The following is a 20,262-nucleotide window of genomic DNA, read 5'->3' on the forward strand; positions in this document are numbered from 1 at the left end:
ATGGTTATTTCACCCTTTGTACTTCATTTTGCTTTCAGTTACACTTTTGTTTAATATTTATATCTGCTTCAATTCAATTTGCTTTCCGTATATCACTTTGATACCAGTTTGTAGAGATGGACTTTTCCTGTCTTTTACAATTCTCTGAACCATAAAAAGTATCATTTTCATTATTACATAAACAGGTTAAATAAGCTTTCCCGTACATACCACCAACCTTCATTCCATGTCATCTCTAGTAATCTCATTTGCCTCCGCCTCAACTTCCTTAGCACCAGTTCCACCCCCTTCACCATTATGAACCTTCAAATGCTGCTGAAGATTATCTGACCGACTAAACTTTTTATTACACTTTGGACAATCATACGGTTTTTCAAAAGTGTGCAATGATCGGAAATGCCTCTTCAAATGTTCATGTCGTTTAAATCTTCTCGAACAATAATTGCAAAGGAAAATCTTTGTTTCATCATTCAAATCGGCCTCTTTGTTTTCTTTTCGACCGCGTGTACGATTCTTGGAATTGATAATCGCCGTGGGGAAAATCTTGGTGTTGGAAGGTAAGTCCAACGAAGCTAAATCAACTTCAACTTCAACCCCCTTGGAAATCATTGTTGCTACTGGGGTGTCTAGTGTTGCAATTATCGGTTCTTCATCAAGCACGATAGCATCCATCTCTTTCTCGGTTTCTCTCTCCTTTTTCGAAATCTTTGAAGATGACCTTTTGTTTCCCTTCAGCATGATTTTGGCTCCTCCTAATAAACGTTTCGATGCAGTTGCCAAGGATGACGTGGATGTAAGAGGCTGTTGTGCTTGCGGTTGTGGTTGGATTTCAGATGTAACTGCTTGTTCGTCGCTTTCATTCAAAGACATGTTCTGGCCAACATGAGATGATGACGCATTGGATGAATTGACACTTATGTTGGTAGCACTCGAGTTATCAGCGAGAGAATTGGTACTGCTGGCCCCTCTTGCTCGCTGAGTACTCTTTCCAAAAAATAGCGAGGGTGTCGGTGCAGGATTGCCAGTGGTGTTTGGTTGTTGTGACTGAGTCTGATCCTCCTTGGTTTTTTCACGTTTAGGCTTTCTATAATTCGAGCCAATTGGCTTTCTCTTCCCAACATTTTCAAACAAAGCAGCATAATCCGGTTCAGCTGCGTTTTGAGAAGACTCCGAAGTGGTGTTTTCTAAATTGACTGGTCCTCCGGTCATAAATGAGGGAGTGCCACTAGATGCCTGTCCAGAACCAGGATGCACTGCGTCCAAACTCTCACTCTCTTGTAACAAAGGTTCCTTGTCACCAACCTTTGGTGATTCGTCAACGTCATCCTGCTTAGAAGACTTAAATCTTGTAAACAAACTTCGCTTAGAGCCCTTTTGTTTCTTTGGAGGCTCAACTTGTGTTTCAGACTCTGAACCCAAGGTAAGGTTTGTATTATCTGCTGATGTAGTCAAAAATTGGTTTGGCATTTCATCCATATTCACATCATCGTTATTATCCATCTTGTCAGCAGTACTATCAGCGATTTGATTCTGACTTGAGTTCAAAGCAGAGTTGGATTTGAATATCGATCGGATCAAGTGTCTAGGCTGATTGGGTATGTTCCCATTACTCATCACAGGTTGCGTAGATGTGCCTGGAGGTGACCTTTGCGACTGATTTCGATCACCCATAAATGGAATCATGTTGGAAATGGAATTGGTGAAGCTGGAATATCTTGCGTTCCGTTGTTGCTGTTGTTGTGATTGTTGGCTGTCCAAAGATGGGCGACCGATGAAATCCAGCGAGGGGCGGGTCAATGACAGCGGTTGTTGATCTAGTGAATTTCTCGTGAAAAACTGTTGGGCTGAAAAAAATGATGGTTGCGTTGAGTGTAGTGAATTGACGGAATGCGTGTTGGATGTGGTTGTTGTAATAGGCGACATCTCCTGAAACGATGCTGAGTTATTTTGAGCACCACCTTGGTGTTGAGACTGGAACTGGTGCTGTTGTTGTGCTTGAAACTGCAGAAACTGCAGTTGCGGATGTAGGTGCTGGTTGATTACGTTGGCAGCATAATACGAGTCTATGGATCCATTTCGCAATCTTCCCATAAACTGTTGACTCTCGCTGTCAACAACACTGCGTCGATTAATATTGTTAGCTTTGTCAAAGTTGCCATGACCCATATGTTGTATGTTTTGAACAGACGAAACTCTTGATGTGTCGTCAAAGGGGCTGCCTGTAAGTTCATTGGATTGCATAGGACTCTTTAAATGATTGTTTTGAAACCCGACATTGTTACTGTGACTGATAATGGACGACCTGTTGTCATTATGGTTTTGCAAGTTGTTGCTTGTGATTATAGAGTTATTGTCAAGACCTTGGTCGAAATAAAGGTCCAGCTCAATAGTGAATGGCGGAGAGTCATCAACTACCATGTTATCTCCCTGTTGGGCAAATGTTCCAGACAAGCCTCCTGTGACATTTTTTGAATCTCTATTCGTGCTGAATTGGTCATGTTTTTGATGTTGTAGTTGGTAGTGTAGTGGTTGATTCATCTGCCGCGAAAAGGATGATTCATGATGAGCATTGAACTGCTGTGAGTCAGGGTTGTTGTTTGATAGTAGGGTCTCCTGTATCTGTGGTAGGCGTTGGTCCTGTTGTTGCTGTTGTTGTGGATGCTGTTGCGATTTCAAAAGGAACTCAAAATTTATATCATTTAGCTGAAACTCTGTAAACGTTGCGTCACCTAAAATATCTTGTTCGAATCCATTGGCATTTACAGGCTTGGAATATTGAGAGTGTAGTTGTACATAGTCATCTTTCTTTTGGGTTTGCAGGACAGATGCTTGACCTCGATTACCAGAGTCAGGAGTTATGACAAAGTCATCAGCAAACCCACTCTTTTGACTTATGCCAGCATTCAGCTTAGTGGAAAAGTCACCATAAAACTCAGAAGCCAACTGGTCAATCTCCTGATTTAAATCCATAGCGGGGAGTAAAGTCAAGCCGTAACTGATGGAGGTTTGGACCGTTCGAATACTTCACGTTATTTAAGCCCTGGTGACGGACTGATTCAAGAAATGCAACAGGAATACTAGTATGAATCTTTGTCAGCTACACCAATGAAGTGAGCCTTTGTTAAATCTTTTATAAGTGGACCAATGTCTGTATATACAAAGTGTGTGTATATGTGTCCTTCGTATTTTCTTTGAACCTTCCCTCTTGAAGAAGAGGAAAAAAAATAAAATTTATAATTTTTATTATGACTATAGTTAGACCTTTGAATCACTAGACCATAACATACACACACACACATATATATATATATTCCCAGTTAAATACTGACAGATCAACTTGCTCTTGTAGATTACACTGTCTCTCTGTTGAGTAGTTAAACCTGCTATCTCCACAGTACATACAACACTAAGCTACATCCGGAATACCCTTTTTGACGTTCAAAAACGAAATTTTATTTCTTGTCAGTGCAAGAAGGCTTGGGATATGCAAGTTGAAAGAGACTGTGGTGCCATACCCTAAATCCGAACACCATTGCCGCAGCTGGTCTTGTCCATGTAAAAGCACCGATGACCGCATTCCTTGCCCTATTGCCGTAATCGCATGTCCTAGTTGCTTCCACACTAGCCGGTGGTTTATTTATAGATGTGCTGAGATTATATGCAGTACGGATTGGTACATGACTAGTTTTTGGACGGGGCTAGGCTAAGCATCCGACATAAATGTCTAACAACTGTGCCATCCTTTTCCTACCTCTGTGGTGATCTCAACTACTCGAAGGATTAGCTCTTTCAAGAAAGGAAATGGAATCAAATGAAAAGCATAAGTTATAACACCATACAAATTACATAATCAATAACTCTCTAAGGTCAAACTGACAGGCACGAAAAGATACTAGTAGAGCCTTTTCACAGAGAATTGATTTAAACAATGTGCACCAACCTCAAATCGCAAGTGGTGTCTCTATTCTTTAGATCCTGATGGAACCCGTTGTCTAAGGCCTGTGTGTTCCTCGGTCTTGTGCTCCAGGCCTGCTCGATTCAAATGGGCTTCTTCTTCGTGATGCAACATCGACCCGTCGTTGAAAGGATCCTCGCTATCCATTTCATTATCGGCATCTGGATTCATAACCTTTAATATTGATTTTCGTTTGCTACTAACCAAAACTTGGACATCCATCTTATCATCAATTGAAATTACATCGGAGCCACACTCGTTTAGTGGCTGCTGCGCTTCCTTGGGACCATAGCCACCTTTCACCTCAGCTCCGATCAACTCGTCGCCAGTCAAATGTTCAGTCTTTGTCAATCGCAAACTTTTGAGTTTGACTTTTTCATTATTAACTACTGGGCTAACCGGAGGAGTTTGTGAAAAGCTGAATGATTTTCGCAATTTTCGCACCGACTTGTGCATGACAGGATTGTTTGGATCCAAGCTAGGTCGTATACTTCCGACTTCTGACATCTGTTCTTCTTGGTGATGGTCACTGGTATCACTCACTTCGTCATCAACTGTTTGCAATGTCTCATTAGAAGCAAGGTAACTATTCCTTAATCGACTTCTGTCAAAGTCTTGCCTCTTTTTAATCCACGAGTCGATTGACGCAGCACCACTCAATGTCGAGTTCGAATCATTGTCATGTAGAAACAACAGAGTTAGATGGTGATTGCTGTGGGTAAATGAAGCTGGGGGGTCAACGTAGTCAAATTTGTAGTCAAAATCATTGTAGTCAGCATTGACCAGTTGCGATTTCGATTTCTTGCGTTTGTAAATAAAGATAATTATTCCTGTTATCAAGGACACAAAAAATATCGGTAGGACCGTTCCTAAAACGATCTTTTCTGTAGTGCTAGACTTTGTAGATGAGTTGGTATGGCTTGTAGTGTCAAGCGGCTTGGTATTCTCCTTGACATTTTCCACCGGTTCAAATGTGTTGACATCATATAGATTGATTTGGTACCCTTGACTCACCATACGTTTATCCTTTAAATCAGTGGTTGAATTGATAACTACCAATGTCGAGAATAATGTTGCAGCGCCTAACAATTCGTCTAGGTTGAAGTTATCTGGCTGTGTCGTATTCCATGTCCAGTCATTACTATTCATTTGTAACTTGGCATACCTCGGTGCACTCTCCTCGCCATCGAATTCACCACCAATCATCAACATCTCATCAATGTAAAAATTGTTGGAAAAGTTCTCAGAATTTGCAATTGGCTTGAACAATGGAAGTGTCAATGGAAAGGTCCTCGAGTTGACGGTATCGTTATTCGCGTCACCAACATTCTTAAACGACCATCCAGAATTAAAGTCCCACGTCGCTAGCTGATACATATTTAACCACCCATCATTCAGCTCTCCGCCAATAATCAACTGCGATTGGGGATTTGGAGCAAGGATATTCGAAGCGCCGTAGAATGGTTGTGGTTTGGTAGAAGTGGTGATATTATTGACCTGTCCGGAGGTTATATTCACCGACAACAATCTACTAGTTGCTTCATTGGTGTTTGCACATAAGCCACCATATATGTAGACTAAGTCTGAAGTGTCACTGTTTGTCAATACGGTTGAATATTGGTAAAATGATGAGTCAGCCACCTTGTCAAAGTTTAACTCAATGTTATCGTTCCAGGTGCCACTGTCGTATTTCACGATATCAAAGCTTCCATCTCCACAAACGTCTCTTTCTAGACTTGATGCGCTATTCTTAAGCCCATACAACTCATCATTTAGGATGAACAAGGTGGAGTTCTCTGGTGGTGAAGGTAATGCTGTCACCTGTTGGTTATTCTGCAAATTGTTTGCCTCGGTAAACAGTCCATTCAATTCAAATTGTAACTGCAATAAATCATTGTTTCTCAAATGTAGATAGACGATTCCTTGATTGTAGGAGTACAAACTGTTCCAGTTTTTATTTAGTCTTGACATTGTGAGGGGGGTAGAGGAGTATCAGATGAAGCTAATGAACAAATCGACGTGAGGTTTTCAAAAACAAAGACTTTGTGCCCAGTAGACTTCACGAGACTCGCTTCACTATCCTTTGCTTTTTTCAAGTTCTTGTTTGAAAATTCGTTTGATTCTTTCTTTGATTTATCTTTTGTTTACCTTTGTTCCATTTTGGGAAAGCTTGCTAATTGCATCCACAGTAACAGGGATAAAAAGAGTGGTGTGGTAGCGCTTTAGTATGGTTGTAAAAAATGCGCCATTTTCACACATAATTTACTTCTTTTCTTCTTGTAAATTACCTTGAAATATACTACTAAAGTGTGCATATTCATCGTATGTGCGTTGCGAATTTGCCACAACTTACCAAATGGGTCTAGAGACACAATGCGAAGAGGAGGCTGTCAACAATTTCGTAGCCTTCTTGTTTTGGGAATTGGTCAATTGAATGCCCTCATACCATGAGTGAGTCTTGGTTAATTTACAAGTTGAGACTGTGAGTATTGCATTGATATAGTTGTTAACAACTTAGGGACACCGAAGTTGAAAAACACTGGCAAACAAGTGCGGTGATTCGTCAACGCCTTGATCCGTAGAAGAGCGTTTAAGCAAGTTGTCCATGTACGTGATTTCTGCATAGTTTGGCAAGCTGTGAGATTGTTCTAACTGTGTCAAGTGAAGTTTTGTTTATCCAGAGGCTTGCACACTTTCTCGTGGTATCCGATGTTTTCATCATATGGACTCTGGTTCAATCTCGCACCTTTTGGTGAGTGAGTTGTTCTTAATATATGTTGAAATATGTCATGTAACATCCTTACTTTTTAATTGTAGAACCGCTGGTGAGAGATGATCAAAATTACATTGAAGGATATCTAAGCTTATTCTATGAATTGACTGAGCTATTCATTCATGGATAGAGTCAACTGTAGTGGTATTCTATGTGTTTCATACACTTTAATAGTTCAGCTCTCAAAATCAGGAATCAACTACATCTGAACGAAGTAGCGTATTCCACAGCGAGTAACTGACCACACGTGGTTCTAAAGATATCTGGCAAGTACATAATCTTTTCATGACCTTTATTTTGAGTGATTCGTTGTCTGATGTAGTTATTTCACGTAGAAAAAGCACAGACATCTACAATCATGTTCGAAAGTGGCCTGACCAAGTTTTGAAGAATTGGCATGCAATATCGCACCATCATCTGGGGTGCTTGAGATCAAGCAACAACTTGGCGCAGGAAATGAGCTTTTAGCCAGTTGTGGTTCACAACAAACCTTCAGAAGCTGTCGTCATCTTCTGTAGTGAGTTGACCAGAGTATAATCTTCTGATTCCACAAACTGGTGCGAAAAGCATCCTTCTTTGTGTAAAAAGATAGAACAGAGAAAAATAAAGTTCCACAGGGAAATCATGATCTTGCGTGGTTATCCAAACAACCAATATGCCCGTCAAGACTAGAAACGAAGTCGTCGACTTGAAACAAGCAGTTGCTACAAAATCGCCAATACGTCTCCGTTGTCCTTTTGCCAACTGCCGTGCAGGCATTATCCCTTATTCGCTGTCCACACAATTAAATGTTATCGAGAATGCACCAGCTTGTGTTGCCATTGAATCACCTACATCAGATCCAAAATTAAGTTCCTCCACAACAGAGTTCTATCGTATTGATGATGTATGGGATTTTGATAACATTGGTGTTAGCAAACCATCAGAGATACTACCAGAGCCAATTATCGTGGGTACAAATAGTCAAGAAGGAGAACAAGAAAGGATCGATGTGGAACGATTGTTGATCTGTAGTGAATGTGATCGTGGGCCGTTGGGATTTGCTGGAATAATTACTGGTGGCGAGAAGGATCACCGAAACCTCAAATACTTTTTGGGCCAGGATAGTGTTGTGTACGATGTTAAATAAAACAATTGAGATATACATGGGGCGGGGGGAGGGGGGAGACATTGATTGAAATAGGGCTTGTGTATAGATGAATAGGGATATACTCACGCCGTTCTAAAAGTATGATATTTCTCATTAGATGTTGATTTCACGTTCACTTTTCGAGAACTCATAATTTTCTATTCTGATGGTGCAAGTCTCTGTGCGGTGAACATTTTGGTAGCCAGATATTTGCAACACACTTGAACAAGACCCACACCTCATAGCAATGGCACCTAAAAAGACTGTATCACATGAAGAGAAGCTAAAGCTTTTGTGTTCTTGGTTCCAATCTACACATGATTTCTACACCTTGAAGGAAATCGAACAAAAAGCGAGCAAGGCTTGCAAAATCCCGGGCATGCAAGTGAAGGAGTTGGTATCAAATTTGGTTGACGATGGGTTGATCCAGCAAGAGAAAAGTGGAACAACCAATTTGTATTGGTCGTTCATTTACACTGACAAGAAGACCAAAATAGACAGAGCCAAACGTTTGAAGCATGATTTGGAGAGTAAAAAGAAACAGCGTGAGCAGTTGAAACAGGAAATGCAAGCATTGCAGGTAGAACGGAGTGTTGAGGCAGTTCCCGAGAGGGTAAGCCAGCTTCGAGAGTTAGGATCTATACAAGCTGAAATTAATCAACTAATGGAACAGAACAATCACCTCCAACGGCATAAAGAGATTGAAAAATTGCAAGCAGGTATTGAATTCTTCGCAGACCTGATTGAGATAATGCTCTCTTGGCTATCTGAACAATCCGGAATCAAACAGTCAGAGCTCAGAAAAGAGATGGGTATTCCAGTAGACTTGGAAGAGTATGCATTAAATCCGACATGATATGCAAGATGACGGACTTAAATGGTTAGGAGCTCTTGTTGAGCATACAAAAGGAAGACAAGTCTCAGCTTAATTCATTGGAGAGCGTTGATCTCTTATCAATTTACTAAGTAGTTCGGAGTCACAATCAGTTGATTAAAACGTGGCGAAATTCACATTAACAAAGCAGAGCACAAAATTAACTGCTTGTGCTACGTTTCTTTAAGTAAACTCATATGAATCTGTCAACATATAATAAACCAAATGCTTATATAGTTGTATGAGTTTTCACAAAGATTGCTGTGCTGTGCACAGGAATGTCATACGATTCAGGGTCAAATGTATTCGGTTTTGTGTTGGCCCAACATTTAATGCACGTGCAATGTAGGCAAACCCCGATTTGGCTTGTGAAGATTTGATTGGACTTAGTCTCTTCTTTGTGGAACATATACATATGTTGATAGTCGAATGATTAACGGATGTGCATTCTTCGTTTGAGGAATATGAAATCTTATAGTCTGAAAACTTTCGTTCCTAACTCCGACGTCATAAAACTTTAAGATCTCTCTATCACTTTCTCGCATGTGACAGAAAGGCTGAAGTACGCAAATTCACATGAACTATCGAAGCAGTTTGAAAAGTTTCTGAAAGGTCAATTGCTATTCCCTGAGGCAGCATGGTAGTAGTCTTCTCTTTTTTTCAACTAAGAAGCAGAACAGTAGCACAATATAGATAATAACTTGAGATATTATTTGACCTCAATGGATGGGGTATATGCGGAAACGAAAGAAAAAAAATTTATTTTTGTGGGGTGGGGAAACGAGGGGCAAAAACAACAATAGTATAGGAAAAGCGGATATTACAAAAAAAAAAAAATTTTTGTTTGCGTCAGTGTTTTGTGAATGTATATGTATATATGTATATATGTATAATACATATAAAATCCATCAAATTCTTTCAATTTTACTTTTGTAAAGTTCTAAAAGCGTTCTAGTTATTCTACCCCACATTTCACTTACACCATCTCAATAGAGCCCAATACTTTTGACAACTTTAACCAAAACACTATTCAAATTTAAAAACTACTAGCTACCTGTCCCTTTTCATCATGGCTTCGTTTTTACCTGAAGTTGCAGAACCCAAGCATGTGGAAATTTTTTCTGCTCTTTCTGATGGTATCATTCATGATACTTCTCCAGCGTTGATCAAAGAAGTTGTTGGTGACTCTTTGACACAAGAGGAAGTTGAAGAATATGCCAGAACATTCAACAGACCATCACAAATCCCTGAGTTTAAGGAGAGGGTGTTAGATGCCATTAATAAGAACACTACAGATGCATCACGTTTATTCATTGTCTTAATGACAGTATTGGACTCAAGAATTCTTGCACCAACCTTGACTAACTCAATGACTTTAGTTAAGGATATGACTTTGAAAGAACGTGAGCTGTTGATTGCATCTTGGCGTGACTCACCATTGCCAGCAAAGAGAAGGTTATTTAGAATGGTTCACGCATTAACTTTAAACACGTTGGCATTAGTGGCCTCCGATTTACACAACAAGGCTATCCACTACCCTGATGCAGATCCTAAAGAGAAACCTTATGAAGGATTCAAGGCTGATCCATTTAGATATGATATGTTGCCAAAGCCAGAATTTGATGGTGCGGAGTTGTATTTGACAGATATTGATGTTGTGATTATTGGATCTGGTGCTGGTGCTGGAGTTGTTGCACATACTTTGGCCAATGATGGCTATAAAAGCTTGGTTTTAGAAAAAGGAAAATACTTTGCTCCTTCAGAGTACACTTTTAAAGATAAGGATGGTCTCGCAAACCTTTACCAAGGTGGAGGATTGCTTACGTCAACAAGTCAAGAAATCTTTGTTTTGGCTGGATCTAACTTTGGAGGAGGTACCACTGTCAATTGGTCGGCTTGTTTGAAAACCCCATTCAAGGTCAGGAAAGAATGGTATGACGATTATGGTTTGGACTTTGCTGCAACTGACTCATACGATAAGTGCCAAGAATATGTTTGGAAACAGATGGGTGCGTCAACCGAAGGAATCAAGCACTCTTTAGCCAATGACGTTCTTATTAAAGGTGGACAAAAGTTGGGTTACGCTAGTAAAGCAATTGAGCAAAACTCAGGGGGCCACCCATGCCACGCTTGTGGATCTTGTTACAAGGGATGCAAGCATGGTATTAAGCAAGGTTCTTCTGTGAACTGGTTCCGTGCAGCTGCTGCAAATGGCTCTAAATTTATGGACCAGGTTAGAGTGCTCCAGATTTTGCACAAGAAAGGCGTAGCAACTGGCGTTTTGTGCCAAGATGAAGTAACTGGAAGAAAATTCAAAATCACTGGCCCCAAGAAGTTTGTTGTCTCGGGTGGATCATTGAACACCCCTGTCGTTTTGCAAAACTCTGGCTTCAAAAACAAGCATATTGGTAAGAATTTGGCTTTGCATCCGGTTACTACCGTGTTTGGTGACTTTGGTCCAGAGATTGATGCCGATCATTTTGATAAATCAATCATGACTTCTGTTTGCACACAAGTTGATGATTTGGATGGCAAAGCACATGGTGCAAAAATTGAAACTATTTTGAACACTCCGTTTATTCAAGCTGCCCTTTTGCCATGGAGAGGAAGTGATGAAATGAGAAGAGATTTGTTGCGTTATAATCACATGTGTGCAATGTTGTTGATTACTCGTGATACTTCAACAGGTTCCGTACATGCTGACCCAAAGAGACCAGAAGCTTTGTACGTTGACTACACTGTCAGCAAATTCGACAGAAACGCACTTTTGCAAGCATTCTTAATCACATCCGATATCTTGTACATCGAGGGCGCACAAAGAATTTTGAGTCCACAGTCATGGGTCCCAATTTTTGAGTCAAAGATTCCAAAGGACAAGAGAAGTATAACCGACAAGGACTATGTCGAATGGAGAGAAAAAGTTGCGAAAATACCATTTGATAGTTATGGAACGCCATATGGTTCAGCCCATCAAATGGCAAGTTGCAGAATGTCTGGTAAGGGTCCAAAATATGGTGCGTGTGACACCAAAGGGAAACTTTTTGAGGCGTCAAACATTTACATAGCTGATGCTAGTTGCATGCCAACAGCTTCCGGAGCTAACCCTATGATTTCTACAATGGCCATAGCAAGACACGTTGCTCTTGGTTTGTGTAAAGACTTGAAGGTGAAGGCCAAGTTGTAAGGCAGGTTTTGTGAATAGTAGTTGTATCAGTATACTTTTTTTCTTTTTTAATATATTGTGCGGAGATAACTTGACAAAATGTTCCCTAGGGTGGTGCTCGCTATCATCTTAAATCCGGTGGGGGGAGGGGGAGGATAGAGGGAAAGGAGCGATCAAAAAAGGTAATTTACGAAGGAGTCCATCTATCACATGGGGTAAACATCAAATTGGAGAGACTAAGAATTTTATCTCCACAAAACCTGGAGGATTAAATATAAGACAGGTTCGATTCCAAACTTCAATTAAGATGGACGTTGTTTAAGTTCAATACAGTGATGTCCTCTACGTCAGCGCCACTTGCAGAGCCAAGACACGTTGAGGTTTTTGCTGCACTTTCAGACGGTGTTATTCATGATGCGCCAATTGAGCTTATCAGGGAAGCTGTTGGTGATGCTCTAACTAGTGATGAAATTCGTGAGTATGCTGAGACCTTCAATAGACCCTCACAGATCCCTGCCTTCAAGGAGCGTCTCTTGGCTTCGATAAACGCCGCTACTACACTAGGTACGGGAAAGTTTATCAGCTTGATGAATATCTTGGATTCGAGAACATTTGCCCCACTTTTGACAAACTCCTGGACCTTGGTTAGAGATATGACTTTGGAGCAGCGTGAGCAGTTGTTAAAATCTTTCAGAGACTCGCCAATATCTGCAAAGAGGGTGTTGTTTAAGACGGTGGTAACATTGACGCTTAACACAATGGTAATTTTGGGAGATGAGCTACACTACAAAGCTATTCGATACCCAGGTAAGGAGTTACGTGAAGAGGCATATGAAGGATTCAAGGCTGATCCATTTAGATATGATATGCTACCAAAACCGGAATTTGATGGTGCGGAGTTACATTTGACAGATATTGATGTTGTGATTATCGGGTCTGGTGCTGGTGCTGGAGTTGTTGCACATACTTTGGCCAACGACGGTTACAAAAGCTTAGTATTGGAAAAGGGCAAGTACTTTGCTCGTTCCGAGTTCAACTTCAATGACATGGAGGGTCTAGACTCTCTTTATCAAAACAGAGGAATCTTGACGTCAACAAACCTGCAAATCTCAGTCTTAGCTGGATCTAACTTTGGAGGAGGTACCACTGTCAATTGGTCTGCTAGTTTTAAAACCCCATTCAAGGTCAGGAAAGAATGGTATGACGATTATGGTTTGGACTTTGCTGCAACTGACTCATACGACAAATGTTTGGATTACGTTTGGAAACAAATGGGTGTATCAACAAAAGGGATCAGGCATTCCTATGCCAATCAGGTGCTAATGGATGGCGGTAACGCTTTGGACTATTCTGTAAAAGAAATCAATCAAAATTCGGGTGGTCACCCGTGCCACTCTTGTGGATTTTGTTACTTGGGGTGCAAGCATGGTATTAAGCAAGGTTCCTCGGTTAACTGGTTCCGTGCAGCTGCTGCAAATGGCTCTAAATTTATGGACCAGGTTAGAGTGCTCCAGATTTTGCACAAGAAAGGCGTTGCCACAGGTGTTTTGTGCCAAGATGAAGTAACTGGAAGAAAATTCAAAATCACTGGCCCCAAGAAGTTTGTTGTCTCGGGTGGATCATTGAACACCCCTGTCGTTTTGCAAAACTCTGGCTTCAAAAACAAGCATATTGGTAAGAATTTGAAGTTGCATCCAGCAATTGTCTTGTTTGGTGATTTTGGTCGCAGTGTTCAAGCAGATCACCATAAAAACTCAATCATGACCGCTGTGTGCACCCAAGTGGATGATTTGGATGGCAAAGCACATGGAGCTAAAATTGAAACTGTTTTAAACGCCCCCTTTGTTCAAGCTCCTTACTTGCCATGGAAAGATAGCACTCAAATCAGAAGAGATTTGTTACGGTACAATCAATTGTGTGGCATGGTGATCATTGCTCGCGATACTTCAACTGGCTCGGTTACCGGCGATCCGCAGAAACCAGAAGCGTTGTATATTGACTACGAAGTGAACAAATTCGACAGAAATGTTCTTTTGCAAGCACTTCTTGTCACAGCGGACATTTTGTACATTGAAGGTGCAGAGAGAATTTTGAGTCCACAGGCATCGATCCCTTTCTTTGAATCAAAAGTGTCCAAAAGTAGCAGATCAATCACAGACAAGGACTACGTCAAGTGGAGAAAAATTGTTGAAAAATCGCCCCTAGATGCTTTTAGTATGACGTATGGTTCGGCTCATCAAATGTCCAGTTGCAGAATGTCGGGAAAGGGCCCAAAATACGGTGCATGTGATACACGGGGTAGATTGTATGAAGCTTCAAACATCTACATAGCTGACGCTAGTTGTATGCCAACTGCTTCTGGAGTCAATCCAATGGTGACTACCATGGGTTTAGCGAGACACGTTGGGCTTGAGTTGTGCAAGGACTTAAAGACAAAGAGTAAGTTATAGTTTTGTAAAGTAAGTTAACTTTAATAAAAATGCTCTCAGTTACTACACTATTCTTTGTAACCAGTTCAACGAAACCCTTGCTGGTTATAAAACCCAGATTGTTGTGGTTGTCCATATCCCGTAAATTGGGTCTGAGGAGGTTGTGCAAGCCCAGTAACTTGAGGCTGTTGTTGTCCGAATCCGGTGAATTGAGGTTGTGGAACTTGGCCAAAACCGGTAGCTTGCGGTTGTGTCTGTTGTTGCAGTTGCGGTTGCGGTTGTTGGATATATCCAAAACCCGGCTGATTCAACCCCGTTTGTGCCGCTTGTGCTAACCCATTTTGCTGGGGAAAGTACAGCTGCTGTTGTTGGCCACCTTGCGATTGAGGAGACGCTGTTGTGGGCTGGTTGTACAAGGACATGATATTCTGCTTGTTAGTTTGCTGTGCAACCAACTGCGGGTTTGTCATATTCATCAATTGCTGTTGATGCTGAGGATTGTTTGGGTCCAAGTACTCTTGTCCATTAGAATCCACGTAAGACACTAGACCTGTAACCGGATCGGTATATTGGTAAATCTGAGGGGTTACAGGTTGTGCTCCCGTTGGCATGGTTGATACGGTTGCAGATCCAACATTAGATCCAGGGTTACTCCACCAATCTGAATTAGATGAAACAGGTCCTGATGACGTCGTTGATTGAGCTTGCGCTGTAGTTGGTCGCGGTCTAGTTGGTAAGCCAGGAGCAATTTCTTCCTTTCCAGGATTCACTTTTGCATCTTGTTTATATATGTCTATGGCCAACTCAACGTCACCATTGGCTAGTAACAAACTCTCTAATGCGGCATCTCTATCTTGATATCCAAAACTGCGCATTTGGTTTTGTTGTAACTGGTATTGACTATACTCATAAGTTGTCAATTTCCGGTGTGTCAACTTGGGTAATTGTTGTATACTCCTGGTGCTATTTGATCTCAGCCTAGCTGAGTGACGAGAGTGACTATCATCGTTGCTGCTATATTTGCTCATCCTATCGTCATCAAACTCTGATGGGTCCACATCGTCGTCACGGAATTTGCCCAATATATATTTGTCTCTAATATATTGTTCAACAGCGGTTACATCGTCATCACCATCAAACGGGAAAGGAATTCTCTTGGGATTCCATCTTTTCTTGGCTCGAGCATTCCCCACTCTTCTTAATTTATCCACTTGCTGGTCGGACCACCTATCCAAAGTTAAAGATTTAACTTTTGAGATGTTATAATTTGGTGGGCCAAGAATACGTCTGTGAGCGGAAGCACATCTTCCACAAAGAAACATTCCCAAATTATACGACGCCCATGTTGGGTACTCTGCGCCACACTCACCGCACCGATTGTCGTTACCTCTGCTGTTGACAATATCTAGTAACTGCCTTTCTATAGCCTTTTGGTGACTCTTGGACATTCTCAGGATCGGAGCTACAGGGGACTGATAATAGAGAAGGGTAGTTCACTTGCTATGTTGTTTGAGAAAAGAAAAAAAAAAAAAATTAAAATAAAATAAAGTGGAATCGAGTCTGGCTCGTTCGGGAAATTGTCAAAAAGGGGGGGAGAGAAAATCGCAAAATACCATCCACATTTCATACAACGTAATATTCGCTAATCTTTTACACATAGATTTACTTCTACACAAGAGGGATAGAGGTTGATGTCATCTCATACATGTTTCGTATCGTCATTTCGTCAACAGCCACATCAATGTCTTTGGTAAATTGACCGACGTTGATGGAACTGAGCAGATGATTGATTTCCTTCACCTCCTGGTCCGACAAGCTCTTTCTAGTGACGTACCCAGTTGCAATTGACACATGCAAAGGATCTTTCAATAACTCAGGAAATTGTAATTGAGCCCCGACACGGTCTGCTGCTGTAGTGCAGCTCTCTTGCAAACTAGAAAGGTATTGCAATGTTTCCGGTGTTTGCTTGATCTTTAGCATGCAGAATAGAGAGTCTTTGAGCGGGCTTTTACCAATGGTAATAGTGTCCTCTAGTCGTAGACATATTGACGTTTTTGAATGAATGATCTTTGAAAGTGGTGAAGATTTTCCTCTACTGTTTGATAGTAGTGTCGACAGTGGTTTGCTCTTTACCAATTTCTCTCGTACGCAATCGATGAACTGCAATTCCACTGCTTCTTTCATATGCAATGCGGGACATATTGTTATATGATGTTTTTCAAGTCGGAAGGGGTCCTTGTTTGGTACCACGAACCGATAATTATTCGACAACGAGGGTAGTTGTGATATAGAATAGTTTACTGCTTTCTCAAGTCGGGCTAATGTTGTTATTGATGGGTTCCATGGTATTGATGTGAACAAGACTGATACTTTTGACCCCGAGTGCATGTTTTGATACTGCTGCAGGAATATTTGTAGTGGAGGTGGTGCGGGTGGGGATTGTGCTTCCGTGATTATCTCCCGAGACTTCTTCTCTTCCAGCTCTTCTTCTCCGCTATCTGATTCCGATGAGTAATCTCGGATTAGATCCATATATAGATATAGATATCACTCAAGAAAAGCCCAGCCTATGAAAAAAAAATTATCTCGGAGTCTGGTTCCATGCTCAGCTGACTCTTGTCTTTTTTTTTTTTTTTTTTGCGCATTTCGAAATTTTCCAACCGCACGGAAAAGGCAAGAGAGGGTATCATACAAGTCATAATACAATGTTACCGCCTCCAATCAACATTCACAAGTGGGTAAAAGAGAACGAGGACAAGTTGAAGCCACCGGTTAACAATTTCTGTTTACACAGAGGTGGTTTTACCGTGATGATTGTTGGTGGTCCAAACGAAAGAAGTGATTATCACATTAATCAAACCCCAGAATACTTTCATCAATACAAAGGTGCCATGTGCTTGAAGGTTGTTGACGAAGGTGAGTTTAAGGACATTATTATTAACGAAGGGGACTCCTTTTTGTTACCACCAAACGTACCTCACAACCCGTGCCGCTATGAAAATACCATTGGAATCGTAGTCGAGCAAGATCGGCCAGAGGGAGTTAATGATGCCATCAGGTGGTACTGCAGTAACTGTGAAGAAATTATCTATCACAAGGATTTTCATTTAACTGATTTAGGGACGCAGATTAAGGACGCAATAGTCGAATTTGATTCAAACTTGGACAACAAAACCTGCAAGAAATGCGGGCAGGTGAACTCCTCTAAAAGGTAGTTTTGTTTTGGTTCGCAGTACCACAAAGTATCTAAATCGAATTTATACAGTAATGTTTTTTCTAATGTCTAATGGTCTCTAATCTATGTAATCTCTGCCTCAATGCTAAGCCAATTTCTCCCTCACGTAAAGTTTCTCTCCTTTGTCAAATACCCAGTCTACGACATGCTCAACAGGTTCATCAAAAACGTATGGTAGCAATGGGACAATTCCTAATCCAACTGCAACGGGTCCATAAGTTTTCAATGCCTTGTTTCCGGTGCTCTTGAACAAATATGATGAATAACGAACAGCACTGTGGATAGTAAAAGCGGGCAATCCCATAGAGGCGACACTTTGGAAAATGCCTCGTTTCAACGCGCTCAACCGCCAATCAGAATCAACCAAGCTGTGTGTCTGTTTAAATGTTTCTGCAGCAATGGCATCTGGCTTTGGTTCTTTATCCCAAGGCTTCAAACCTGGGGTGTATCTTCCCTCACTCTTCATTTTTGTTATCCAAGACGCATACGAAACATCGCCAATGATATAAAGCCAGGAAATTGCGTACCCAGACTTGACCAAATATGGATGTGCCACTGGTCTAAATGATTCTCCGATATCTGAGGTGTAAGCGACATATCGGTGGGAAGCCAACAAGATGGTTCTAAGCCTATTGGCATATGCAGCATATCTCAACCCTGATTCCTGATCGGTAACTGATTGATCATCCACTGATCCTTTCACTTTGGAAACCGTATCGTTAATATCTGACCCCACTGACGACATGTTTGTTGATGGCAAAGTAGCTGGTTAAAAGTGTGAATTTTCTTTTTTAAGTCGCAATAAAATTAAACTGAATTTTCTTTTCCGTCGACAAAGTCCGATGACATCACCATTATCTCCGGCGTGTATAAAGAGTTGAGAACAAAAAGATGATACAACTCAAGGTAGTTGGAATAGGTAGAGGTATCCTGTCTAAAGCTAATGTTCTTAATGAGAGGGCCAGGTGGATGGCTCATCCGCTGTAAGATCCAATCTTTTTAGCCTTTGAGATCTCAGAATATTTCAATTTTCGAAATATACGGCAAGTCGATAGCATCATACTGAGAATCAAGATCTGCCGTAATTAGAACCGATTCCAATAAGACGGTTTGTTCTTCCTAGCCGTTCAAACACTTCCCTTGCCTTTGGGTGGTGCCACCATATCGAAGGGAAAAAATAAAAAATAAAAATAAAAAATAAAAATACAAATGAAAATAAAAATACAAATAAAAAATAAAGACAACCAAAGCAAACAAGAAACCAGCTCCTCCTCAACTCCACAAAACATACCACAACATGAGACTTGAACTCGTCATAAGATTCACCAACGCCTTATCGTCTACAGAGCAGATACCCGATCTAACTATACCGATCAGCATCAATTTTGATAAAGACGATGTAAACAAGTTGATCAATACGATTTGGTTGAAAGCGTCCATCAGAAGCAAATTGCCACAGTGCTCGACCAAGCGATTGAAATTGATTTATAACGGACGAGTATTGAATGAAAAGACTGACTTTCTAAAGGAAGTTTTGAAGCCCCGGTTGGCAACATTGTCTGATAATGACTCCATATACATTCATTGTGTTGTGAGTGAGGAGTTAACAAGACAGCAGCTTGAGGATGAGAGCAAGTTGGATAATAGACCTCAAGAAGTCACCACTACCCCCAATGTGATTGGTTTTGACCGTTTGTTGCAACAAGGATTTTCAAGGGAGGATGTCAATGATTTGAGGAGGCAATTTTATCAAATATACGGCCAAGGATTAGCCAGCACTGGCAGTGAAATTACCGATTTAGAGGAAGATGAAAATAGGCAACGTAATTTACGACAGTTAGAAGAAAGATGGATTGAATCTACTTCAAATAATGATGCAGTTGAGCAAGGTGCAACAACGGGAAACACTGCATCTGCGGGTACAGAAACTGGAGATCAAGTACCACCTCAAACACCATTAGATACCGACGAAACAAGAATCAATGAAGATTTGCTACTTGGATTCTGTCTCGGTGTGTTTCTTGGAGTCATATCGGTAGTATTTCTTCTAGTTGATGACACGGTATTCAACAAAAGACAAAAGATGGCAATTATAGCTGGTCTAGCCATCAATTTTTCGTTGGCATTGGTAAGAGGATTGTGGTTATGAGTCTACGTAGGAAACAATACAAGTACAAAGTATACTTTTTGAAAGAAATGTTTGATCTACCAGCCCTCACTGAATTTGTCTCTTGCAATTTCAATGAAAGGGCGTTAAGATGATCGTTTGTGTAGATATTAATCTCGCCAGAAGCTTGACGCTCGCCAACTCGTAAGGATTTGGAAAAGAACAGACAAGCAACACGGTTAAAGCTTTGGCTGCCGCACAAAGAAGAAGAAGAAGAAGAAGAAGAAGAAGAAGAAGAAGAAAAAGGTAAGTGGTTGAAACTTTTTTTTTTCTGCGATGGTGAAAATTTTATACCGAGAGAAAAAGAAGTGAAGAAAGATGCGCAGACAACGACACAAAACGTGGTGACATTGAACGAAGTGTCTGTGGGCGAAAAGTAGTCCACCAGAGGGCCAGTGGCATCTTAGAAGATGCAAGCCTACCCCTTGTCGATCTCGGTCTCTGAAAATGAAGAAATTGAGAATGTGTTATAAAATCACGTGATTAGGTGAAGTGGGGTGGAAATTTGTGTAAAATGTTTCTCAATAAACAACAATC

At 40.9% G+C, this 20,262-nt stretch overlaps 10 protein-coding genes across 10 annotated transcripts; 6 read left to right on the forward strand and 4 right to left on the reverse strand. All coding sequences in view use genetic code 12, as the record gives it.

Annotated features, from left to right (window-relative positions):
• Positions 1–219: 219 nt before the first annotated feature.
• Positions 220–2,970, reverse strand: MNL1 (Mnl1p; the record flags this gene model as incomplete). Its single annotated transcript, XM_051751584.1, has 1 exon — positions 220–2,970. The coding sequence occupies one exon, from the start codon at positions 2,968–2,970 to the stop codon at positions 220–222; it is 2,751 nt and encodes a 916-aa protein (XP_051609196.1).
• A 991-nt stretch (positions 2,971–3,961) lies between these two features.
• Positions 3,962–5,926, reverse strand: KGF57_002288 (uncharacterized protein; the record flags this gene model as incomplete). The annotated part of the gene is made up of 1 exon (XM_051751586.1): positions 3,962–5,926. One exon carries the CDS (start codon positions 5,924–5,926, stop codon positions 3,962–3,964), a length of 1,965 nt encoding a protein of 654 aa, XP_051609197.1.
• Positions 5,927–7,383: 1,457 nt separating this feature from the next.
• KGF57_002289 (guanine nucleotide exchange factor) lies at positions 7,384–7,857 on the forward strand (the record flags this gene model as incomplete). The annotated part of the gene is made up of 1 exon (XM_051751587.1): positions 7,384–7,857. The coding sequence occupies one exon, from the start codon at positions 7,384–7,386 to the stop codon at positions 7,855–7,857; it is 474 nt and encodes a 157-aa protein (XP_051609198.1).
• Positions 7,858–8,104: 247 nt separating this feature from the next.
• On the forward strand, positions 8,105–8,713 carry KGF57_002290 (uncharacterized protein; the record flags this gene model as incomplete). The annotated part of the gene is made up of 1 exon (XM_051751588.1): positions 8,105–8,713. One exon carries the CDS (start codon positions 8,105–8,107, stop codon positions 8,711–8,713), a length of 609 nt encoding a protein of 202 aa, XP_051609199.1.
• A 1,087-nt stretch (positions 8,714–9,800) lies between these two features.
• On the forward strand, positions 9,801–11,915 carry KGF57_002291 (uncharacterized protein; the record flags this gene model as incomplete). Its single annotated transcript, XM_051751589.1, has 1 exon — positions 9,801–11,915. One exon carries the CDS (start codon positions 9,801–9,803, stop codon positions 11,913–11,915), a length of 2,115 nt encoding a protein of 704 aa, XP_051609200.1.
• A 314-nt stretch (positions 11,916–12,229) lies between these two features.
• KGF57_002292 (GMC family oxidoreductase) lies at positions 12,230–14,344 on the forward strand (the record flags this gene model as incomplete). The annotated part of the gene is made up of 1 exon (XM_051751590.1): positions 12,230–14,344. One exon carries the CDS (start codon positions 12,230–12,232, stop codon positions 14,342–14,344), a length of 2,115 nt encoding a protein of 704 aa, XP_051609201.1.
• A 65-nt stretch (positions 14,345–14,409) lies between these two features.
• On the reverse strand, positions 14,410–16,855 carry KGF57_002293 (GTS1; the record flags this gene model as incomplete). The annotated part of the gene is made up of 2 exons (XM_051751591.1): positions 14,410–15,772; positions 16,029–16,855. The coding sequence occupies 2 exons, from the start codon at positions 16,853–16,855 to the stop codon at positions 14,410–14,412; spliced, it is 2,190 nt and encodes a 729-aa protein (XP_051609202.1).
• Positions 16,856–17,028: 173 nt separating this feature from the next.
• On the forward strand, positions 17,029–17,538 carry KGF57_002294 (3-hydroxyanthranilate 3,4-dioxygenase; the record flags this gene model as incomplete). Its single annotated transcript, XM_051751592.1, has 1 exon — positions 17,029–17,538. One exon carries the CDS (start codon positions 17,029–17,031, stop codon positions 17,536–17,538), a length of 510 nt encoding a protein of 169 aa, XP_051609203.1.
• A 105-nt stretch (positions 17,539–17,643) lies between these two features.
• KGF57_002295 (uncharacterized protein) lies at positions 17,644–18,303 on the reverse strand (the record flags this gene model as incomplete). The annotated part of the gene is made up of 1 exon (XM_051751593.1): positions 17,644–18,303. The coding sequence occupies one exon, from the start codon at positions 18,301–18,303 to the stop codon at positions 17,644–17,646; it is 660 nt and encodes a 219-aa protein (XP_051609204.1).
• A 552-nt stretch (positions 18,304–18,855) lies between these two features.
• On the forward strand, positions 18,856–19,707 carry KGF57_002296 (uncharacterized protein; the record flags this gene model as incomplete). Its single annotated transcript, XM_051751594.1, has 1 exon — positions 18,856–19,707. One exon carries the CDS (start codon positions 18,856–18,858, stop codon positions 19,705–19,707), a length of 852 nt encoding a protein of 283 aa, XP_051609205.1.
• Positions 19,708–20,262: the final 555 nt, after the last annotated feature.

This window comes from Candida theae (assembly GCF_024610275.1).
Source record: "Candida theae strain CBS 12239 chromosome Unknown scaffold7, whole genome shotgun sequence".
Classification (NCBI taxonomy): domain Eukaryota; kingdom Fungi; phylum Ascomycota; class Pichiomycetes; order Serinales; family Debaryomycetaceae; genus Lodderomyces; species Lodderomyces theae.